Source organism: Babylonia areolata, chromosome 19 (assembly GCF_041734735.1).
Source record: "Babylonia areolata isolate BAREFJ2019XMU chromosome 19, ASM4173473v1, whole genome shotgun sequence".
In the NCBI taxonomy this organism is placed as follows: Eukaryota; Metazoa; Mollusca; class Gastropoda; order Neogastropoda; family Buccinidae; genus Babylonia; species Babylonia areolata.
Window position 1 is genome coordinate 59,127,164 of NC_134894.1, and position 10,000 is coordinate 59,137,163.

At 44.0% G+C, this 10,000-nt stretch overlaps 2 protein-coding genes across 2 annotated transcripts in view; both read left to right on the forward strand.

Annotated features, from left to right (window-relative positions):
• The window catches only part of LOC143294380 (uncharacterized), a 13,170-nt gene extending 13,114 nt beyond the window's left edge, over window positions 1–56 (forward strand). The window contains exon 4 of the mRNA XM_076605854.1: window positions 1–56. This exon is cut by the window's left edge and continues 162 nt beyond it. Coding sequence (XP_076461969.1) covers window positions 1–25 — 25 coding nt within the window. The 3' untranslated portion in view covers window positions 26–56.
• Window positions 57–7,236: 7,180 nt separating this feature from the next.
• LOC143293892 (neo-calmodulin-like) overlaps window positions 7,237–10,000 on the forward strand; it is a 36,193-nt gene continuing 33,429 nt past the window's right edge. Inside the window, exons 1-2 of the mRNA XM_076605239.1 lie at window positions 7,237–7,393; window positions 9,819–9,986. Of these exons, the coding sequence (XP_076461354.1) occupies window positions 9,834–9,986 (153 nt within the window). The 5' untranslated portion in view covers window positions 7,237–7,393; window positions 9,819–9,833. The remainder of the gene's footprint in view (window positions 7,394–9,818; window positions 9,987–10,000) is intronic.

A 10,000-nucleotide genomic window follows, 5' to 3' on the forward strand; every position in this document is an offset into this window, starting at 1 on the left:
CGAAGAGTTTATCGCGGTCTGGTGAAGATGAAGAGGAGGAGGGGGGTGGGGGGTGAAGGAGGAGGAGGAAGAAGAGGAGGAGGAGGAGGAGGAGGGGGGAGGTGAAGGAAGGGAAGGAGGAAGAAGAAGAGGAGGAGGAGGAGGGGGGAGGTGAAGAAGGAGGAGGAAGAAGAAGAGGAGGAGGAGGGGGGGGAGGTGAAGGAGGAGGAGGAAGAAGAAGAGGAGGAGGAGGGGGGGAGGTGAAGGAAGGGAAGGAGGAAGAAGAAGAGGAGGAGGAGGAGGAGGAGGGGGGAGGTGAAGGAAGGGAAGGAGGAAGAAGAAGAAGAGGAGGAGGAGGAGGGGGGGTGGGGGAGGTGAAGGAGGAGGAGTGGGAAGAGGGACGAAGGATATGGAGGGACGCAGAGGGGGAAGAGGAAGGAGGAATGGAAGGAGGAGGAGGAGGAAGAAGAGGAAGGAGGAATGGAAGAAGGAGGAGGAAGAGGAGGAGCAGGGTGGCGAGATGAGGACGTGGTTGCCCCTACGATGACGTCAGCATCGGTCAGCGTGTGAAGATGATGCCACTAGTACTCGTGATTATTTCATTCTACTACAACTGCCATTGCCACTACTACTACTACTGCTACTACTATTGGTTACTACTACGTTTTCTACTGCTTCTGCTTGTGCTGTTGCTGCTGTTGTTTGATATGATATGATATGCGATCATAAAATAAGCTATGACATGATATGGTATGGATGCTTATATAGCGCCTATCCTAGGCCGGAGACCAAGCTCAGAGCGCTCCACAAACACAAGAGTCATTTGCACAACTGGTTGCCTATCTGGGTAGAGCCGACAGACAGCTGCCACTGGGCGTTCATCATTCGTTTCCTCTGTCATTCAATCAGATTTCAGTCACGAACACATATAACCACCCAGACATGTAACATTTTGCGTGAGTGACCATTTCATTTACTTACCCCGCCATGTAGGCAGCCATACTCCGTTTCCGGGGTGTGCATGTTGGGGTATTTTCTTGTTTCCACAATCCCAACCGAACGCTGACATGGATCACAAGATCTTTAACGTACACATATGAGCCTCAGCGTGCGTATACACACGAAAGTGGGGTTCAGGCACTGGCAGGTCAGCACATATGTTGACCTGGGAGATCGGAAAAAAAACCCTCCACTCTTTACCCACCAGGCGCCGTTAGCGAGATTCGAACCCGCGCCCCTCAGACTGAAAGTCCAACGCTTCAACCACTCCGGCTATTTTGTCAGTTTCTACTGACCGCAGTTCCAGCTCACATATTATCGGTTGCCACGTTACGTTTTGTTTCCTTTCATGTTTTGTTTTGTTTTTTATAATCATTTTATTTTATGTTTTGTTGTTCTCTCTCTCTCTCTCTCTCTCTCTCTCTCTCTCTCTCTTGCCATATTTATCTATAAATCATTAAAACGACGGAGTTTCATGATTGGTTAAAGAGAACAGAGCTTTGAGCATACACGTTGTAAGATTATATTCTTATGCAAATCTATTTTTACAAAATATGTAATCACCCCTTCAAATGGGGCCATTGGCCTTATTGAATAAACTTCTGTTTCGTTTCTCTCACTCTGTTTGTGGAATGGCTGTGAATAGTGAAATAATGGTGTATTTTGATTGTGTTTTAATTAATTTTTCTTTTTTTGTGTGTGTGTGTGTGCTCATTTTCGCTTCTTTAGCTTTATTCCCTCTTCAGGACGAGGGATGTATGTAAAAAAAAAAGAAGAAAAAAAAGCATGTTACTTGCTTATATATTACCCTCGATAATAAAGATTTTGTCTTGTGTTATCTTGTCTTGTCTTGTCTCTCTCTCTCTCTCTCTCTCTCTCTCTCTCTCTCTCTCTCTCTCTCAGTTGTGAAAATAACTGAATGAAAATCTGTAGGTTTAGGAAATTTCACTTTCTTGCATGCATGGCTTGTTTCATGTTTTCGTTTTTCCTTAATAGGCATTCTACATTGTTCTTTTTGTTTCTAGGGGCCGGAGGCCTATGGAATAAAATTTTGTTCTTGTTCTTGTTCTTGTTCTCTCTCTCTCTCTCTCTCACTCACTCACTCTCTCTCTCTTCTCTCTCTCTAACAAATAAATGGCATAAAATCTGCTTTGCGAAGCCCAGATCAAAAGCATTTGGACTAAATACCCGACAGTAGATGGTTCGATTCAGACGTAGCAACATCTCCTTGCCCAATGTGTGGCGAAAGCCCAGAAGATGAAAATCATTTCATATTCAGCTGCAGAGCAAAAGATACGATGAATTACGAAATAATACAACATGCCATTAAAGAAAATGACCGTTGAGTCACACACACACACACACACACACACACACACACACACACACACACACACACTCACACACACACACACACAGACACAGGCACACAGACATAGACACACATACACCAACACATATAACGAACACACATACACATACAGAAACCTTCATAAGACCAATGCTCGCACACACACAGACACAGACAGACACAGAAACAGACACAGAAACAGACACACACACACACACACAATTTTACTGGTTACAACTACAGGAGTCTTCGAGGACAACAATGTTAGAGTTATCTCCCGTAGACTGCTGCTTCAGTTTGTATGAGCCCGTCAAAGTTTACCCAGTTGAGCCTTCCGCCCTGTCTCTACTGAAATAACAAAATATCTTTTTTCGCAATGTTTCAAGATGACCAGTTTACCTCAGATTCATTACCTCACTCATTAGTTCTTGATCATCCTTTCGTTATTATGGGATACATGCGTGTTTATCAAAATAACATTCCATAATTATAGGCATTTCGACAAATGCTGTTCAATATACTTTTTGTAAATGTTGATGAAGATGCACATGCATATCATGTGTAGTTCTTAAATCCATTCACTACGTGACCAGTCTATTAATCCGTCCACACGCATTATTCACTTATACAGAATGTACTTCATATTTAGTATAAGTATACAAGCAAATATTCGAAGTTGTGTTGTGAACACAAAATATTCAAAACTGACGCAAATATTTGTGTTGTGAACACAAACTATTCAAAACTGACGCAAATATTTGTGTTGGGAACACACAATATTAAAAACTGATACATTTACAGGATGTCAATCAGTTCCGCCTTCTTAGTTCCAATCTGGCTTGCCGTGACTTTGATCGTAAGATCCCCATACGTTAGTCAGTCCAGCAGAATACAAGCAAGGGACCGCCACCACACAGGAGACCTGTAATAAACGTTTTGGCTTTGATCTTTTTTTTTTCTGCCAGTGGAAGTACATGTACCCCGGCGGTTAACTTCTGGCCTCACCTCAGTGTAGTACACTGACACGAGGTGATAGTTTGAACAATGGATCCTCTCCATCTTCCGGTTTGTTCCGCTGGATGCAGCATTGTTGGTGCTTCCGCTGTTTCCGGAAGTGACAACAGGCGGCCAAAGCGAACCATATCACGACTGGCAAAAAACAAACAAAAACAACAACAGGAACAAAAAACAAACAAACAAAAAAACAAAAACAAAAACAAAACAAAAAACAAAAAACAACCCCCCCAAAAAAAAACACACACACAAAAACAACAACAACAACAAAACAACAACAACAACAAAACAAAAAAACAAACAAAAAAACAAAACAAAAACAAAAAAAACAAAAACAAAAAAAAAACCCAACAAAAAACAAACAACAACAACAAACAAACAAAAACAAAAACAAACAAACAAACAAAAACCAACAAAAAAACAAAAAACCCAACAACAAACAGGCAAACAAACAAACAACAAGAACAACAGAACAAAAAAACCCAAACGAAAAAAGAAACATACACAGTGCTAACCTGAAAGGAAAGGGAAGAAGAAGAAGAAATAATCCAAAGAAAAAGGAAGACTGAAACATGAAAAGAGAAGAAAAAGAACACACACACACACACACACACACACACACACACACACATACACACACACACACAGACACACACACACACGTTTGCACGACTGAAGTACAGGACACAACTTTGTATCTCACGTACGAACACACACACACAATGCACAGAGTAATCCCCCCCCCCACCCCTCCTACTCACCGTCACATATCACATTATACACACACACACACACACGCGCGCGCGCGCAGCTAGGAGGGGCCGCAACTGCAACCAACCCCACTCGGGAACACATCAGTTACTTCCCTTACCCCCTTTTGCTCTGCACACACACACACACACACACACACACACACACACACACACACATGCACACACACACACACACACACGCATGCACACACGCACACACATCCGCACACAGTATACGCACGCACACACTTATTCACGCGTGCATGCACACACACTAACAAGCGCACACATCCTCCACTCAGAGAGAGAGAGAGAGAGACAGAGACACAGAGAGAGAGCGAGAGCGTGGAGGAAGTCTGTGAGTACAAATGCGGCCATGTACAAGGAACAAACTGTTTTTTCAGATCATGTACAGCTTTTACTTGCACAGCTGGGAGTATGAATGCGTCCAAAACTCCCTAGCTCGTTTGATTAATATCGACGGGTGCAATAGCCGAGTGGTTAAAGCGTTGGACTGTCAGTCTGAGGGTCCCTGGTTCGAATCACGGTGACGGCGCCTGGTGGGTAAAGGGTGGAGATTTTTACGATCTCCCAGGTCAACATATATGCAGATCTGCTTAGTGCCTGAACCCCCTTCGTGTGTATATGCAAGCAGAAGATCAAATACGCACGTTAAAGATCCTGTAATCCATGTCAGCGTTCGGTGGGTTATGGAAACAAGAACATACCCAGCATGCACACCCCCGAAAACGGAGTATGGCTGCCTACATGGCGGGGTAAAAACGGTCATACACGTAAAAGCCCACTAGTGTGTGAGTGAAGAAGTGAAGGGAAGTCAATAGTTTTTGCCTGAAGCAAAGGTCCCCAGCAGTATTTTGTGACACTATGGCTGCCATGGTTCGTGATCTGCACGGTGCTCAGGTTTGTTTAACCTGCTATTTGAATACCTCATGTAAAGGTTTTTGTTTGACACAAGCAATCTTGCTGGTCACATTTACAATTTTGCTCAGTATATTATATACTTCACGTTTTAACTTCCGTACCAGCAGATAAAAGTCGAAATTAAAACCGATTCGGTGAAAGCAGCGGTAAAACCTCGGGATGCCCGATCATTTCTGTTCTTTTAAAGCAGTAAATGTAAGACTGGTATTATAATTTTTTTTTTTTTTTGGATGTGATAGATGTTGGGTGTAAAACCGAGTTTATAATCTGAGCCCAACACTCAGCTTATATCACAGATTGACATAAGTTTACATTTGGGCCAACAGCAAAGTGAGAGCTGTATTGTCAATGGTTTCTCCAGTCAATGGGAAATCACTTACAGCTTGGTCTTTTGTGAAGGACTATGATTCTCAAACTAGGAGGCAAAACTGCACTGGCTCTTAGTGCTGCAGCCTTGGGGGGTTAGTTGGCCTTTGGGGACCATCCCAACGCCGACTGTCCTAAAACCCTCTTGGCCGAGAGAGTGGGGATGTAACTTGGGCAAGACACTCTCCACTATAATCAAATTCTAGCCCAAATAGTCGGAACAGCAGTTGCCTCCTCTGCTGTTCTGATGGTCATAGTCGGACACGACTGACTATCATATAATAATCTTTCGTTTTCTGAACATTCAAATCTAAGCTGTTGTCCTTCAACCAAGAGGAAAAAATCTCAACTTGTTCAAAATATACTGTGTCAGAGTTGATGAGGTCTTCGATGTCAGAGTCATCAGAGTATTTAATCAATGGTGTTGTTTTTGTGCCAGGGCAGTCATTGGTGTATGATGTGAACAGGACAGGTTACAGAACTGTTCCTTGGGAAGCACCAATTGAAGTTGTTTCGAAAGAGGAAAGAGCTTAATGAAAATGGACAGACTGAGTTCTGTTGACGAGAAAAACATTATCCATGAAACGAGCTATGAACGAGCGTTAAGAAAAAGAAGCTTCAGTTCCATCAGATATAGATGGATAGCATTGAACGCGGAAGAAAAATCTACAAACCGAATACGACAAATTGAATGAATGTGTTTTCCAGGTATGTCATTTGTGTGTGTGTGTGTGTGTGTGTGTGTGTGTGTGTGTGTGTGTGTGTGTGTGTGTGTGTGTGTGTGTGTGTGTGTGTGTGTGTGTGTGTGTGTTGATGCACCTGTTTGACTCTTGACTTTATGATCAGTGCCAAATCTGGACAGAACACAACACACACACACACACACACACACCATAGACACGCACGCACACGCCACACACACACGCCACACACACACACACACACACACACACACACACCATACACACACACACACACACACACTCACACACACACATCCACACCATACACAAACACACACCCACACCATACACAAACACACTCCCACACCATACACACACACACACACACACACACACACACACACACACACACACACACACATCCACACCATACACAAACACACACCCACACCATACACAAACACACCCTCACACCATACACACACACACACACACACACACACACCATACACACACACACACACTCACACACACACACATCCACACCATACACAAACACAACACACACCCACACCATACACCAAAAACACACCCACACCATACACAAACACACCCCCACACCATACACACACACACACACACACACACACACACACACACCATACAAACACACCCACACCCACACCAACCTACCCCAACCCCCCCCCCCCTCCCCCCACCCCCCCACCCCCCACACACACACACCGCGGCATGGACTGGGGTAACAGATGTCAACTGTCGCGGCGCAGCGCACGTTCGTGCGGGCCTCAGAAAGAACCACGCCGGCCGTGGCAACATCCCCCAAAAAAGGCACGTCCTGTGACGTCCCGGTCCCCCAACTACCACCCCCCCTCCACCCCCCAAGCCCCCCACCCCTCTCGCCATCCCCGGAAATTCCCTCCCTTCCCACATACCTCCTTTCTCTCCCCCCCCCCCTCCCTTCCTCCGCCTTGACTCTGCCTTCTCTTAACCCCCCCCCCCCCCTCCCTCACACACACACTCAACCCTTCTCCCTTTACCTCCCTTCTCCCTTCACATTATCCCTCCCCCACCCACCCACACGCACAAGCTTCTGGAGCCCAGCTTTGCACAGACCACGCCTCTCGCACGCACCACTGACGACACATTCACACACACACACACACACACACACCTAACACACTGTCCCTCTCTCACTCACAATCACTCCGACCACGTCCGTTGCTTGTGTTGAACTGACTGTCTCACAGCCCTTGTTCGACTGACTGACTGACTGCTTTCGTTGCCAGGTGAGTTTCAGTTTCAGTTTCAGTAGCTTTGAGGAGGCGTCACTGCGTTCGGACAAATCCATATACGCTACACCACATCTGCCATTGAAGCAGATGCCTGGCCAGCAGCGTAACCCAACGCGCTTAGTCAGGCCTTGAGAAAAAGGAAAAAAAAGAAGAAGAAAAAAAAGGTGAATAAATAATAGATAAGCTTACACAAATAAATAAATAATAATTATCATATATATATATATATATATATATATATAAAGGTGAATGGATAGACTTAACACTGACAGTCGTAGTATTCGCGACCGTGTGTGAGGTTCTGATTTGAACGTTTGTCGGATTGTTGTTGCTGTTGTTAGTGGTTTTAATCTTTTAATTATGTAATATTGCATTTGTTTTTTGTTGTTTGTTTGTTTGTTTGTTTAGTTTTGTCTTTATTATTTAAAGATATAAGTTGTGTAGAATTGCATGGTGCTGGTGCTATAAAACCTGACGCGGGAAGTTATCTATCAGGGCCCCCGCACAGCTTTGGGGTCAATGACTGAGTCAGTCATCTGCTCTTCGTATCTATCAATTAGTAGGAAGAAGAAGAAGAAGAAGAAGAAGAAGAAGAAGAAGAAAGCTGTGGCGGTATAGCGTAGTATTAGTTCACACCCTTTGACATTTCATTGAATCTGAAACCGTGTTGATTCTAGTTTCAGTATTGTTGTTTACATCTGGGCCAACAGCAAAGTGAGAGCTGTATTATTATCAATGGTTTCTCCAGTCAATGGGAACCCATTTACAGCTTAGTCTTTTTGTGAAGGACTATGACTCTCAAACTAGGAGGGAAAATTGCACTGGCTCTTAGTCGGTGCTGCAGCCTTGTGGGCTAGTTAGCCTTTGGGAACCATCCCCCCCAACGCCGACTGTCCTAAAACCCTCTTGGCCGAGAGAGTGGGGATGTAACTTGGGCAAGACACTCTCCACTATAATCAAATTCTAGCCCAAATAGTCGGAACAGCAGTTGCCTCCTCTGCTGTTCTGATGGTCATAGTCGGACACGACTAACTACTATCATATTGTTGTTGATGTTGTTGTTGTTGTTGTTTGTACTGTTGTTTATGGCTTGTGAGATGTTGATAATGTGGCTTGTCAGTTCTCCTTGACAATGATAATTGTTGCATTTTATTGTTCTCAAATCAGTGTAGTGTTACACACACACACAGGAAGGTGGCAGAATGGTTAAGACGCTCAGCTGCCAATACAGAGAGTCCGTGAGGGTGTGGGTTCGAATCCTGCTCTCGCCCTTTCTCCCAAGTTTGACTGGAAAATCAAACTGAGCGTCTAGTCTTTCGGATGAGACGATAAACCGAGGTCCCGTGTGCAGCACGCACTTGGCGCACTGAAAAAGAACCCATGGCAACGAGAGTGTTGTCCTCTGGCGAAATTACGTAAAATGAAATCCACTTTCATAGGTACACAAATATGTAAGCATGCACTCAAGGCCTGACTAAGCGCGTTGGGTTATGCTGCTGGTCAGGCATCTGCTCAACAGATGTGGTGTAGCGTGTATGGATTTGTCCGAACGCAGTGACGCCTCCTTGAGAAAGTGAAACTGAAACTGAAACAGACACACACACACACACACACACACACACACACACACACACAACCACTACCACCACCACTGACTCTCTCAACAGCTAGCTATTCCACTGAAGTGAATAAAACGACCAAGTGAAGTAGTAGTAGTAGTAGTAGTAGTAGTAGTAGTAGTAGTAGTTACTGTTGTTCACTAGCCTATTGATGTTGTCGTTGTAGATGCAGATGAAAGACAAAACCAATCATCTGTCAGAATTTCTCCTCTCCCCTCTGTTCCCCCTCCCCCACCACCTTACCCACCATTCTTCTAAATTTTCTTCTTCTTCTTTTTTTTCCTTCCTTCGTGTTTTTCTTCTATCAGGCCAATTACTCTGGTGATAATAAATCTAATCTCATGTTAATATTGATATTGGCATTATTTTTTTTACTATATTATGTACTGTTTGTTTATTTGTTTTATTTCATTATTTCATTCCTTATTGTTTATGAATGTTATTTAATGCAGTTGATAATATAGTTCATCAGCCGTCATGATAAAACTGAAGTGCAACGTTGTGAGCACAGTATAAGCTTTAAGCTTATTGATGCTTTGTTTTTGTCATTTATTGAATTGTAATCATGTGTATTGTTGAATAATTAAAGATTATTTAAACCAAGGACAAAACCAGCTGTGGAGCTTTTGCACATTCTTCAAAAAGCGTCAAAAAAAAAAAAAAAAAAAGAAAAAAAAAAAGATCTTGAACGCTCTTTCATTTTTTTCTTTTTTCTACCCCCACCCCCCACCCACCACCACTCCTACCTTCCCTCTCCATCTGACCCCACAGCACGTGCATACTACTAATGTGTGTTCCAGCGATCCACCAGAACCATGTCCAAGTCTACGCAGAGCTTTGTGGAAAAGTGCAAGACCCTATTCGAAAAGGCTGATGCCAGTGGAGACAACAAGCTGTCCATCCAAGAGCTGAGGGTACTCATCAAAGAGTTGTGCGGTGACAATGCCACCAGTGACAGAATGATGGCTGTGAGTTACTGTGA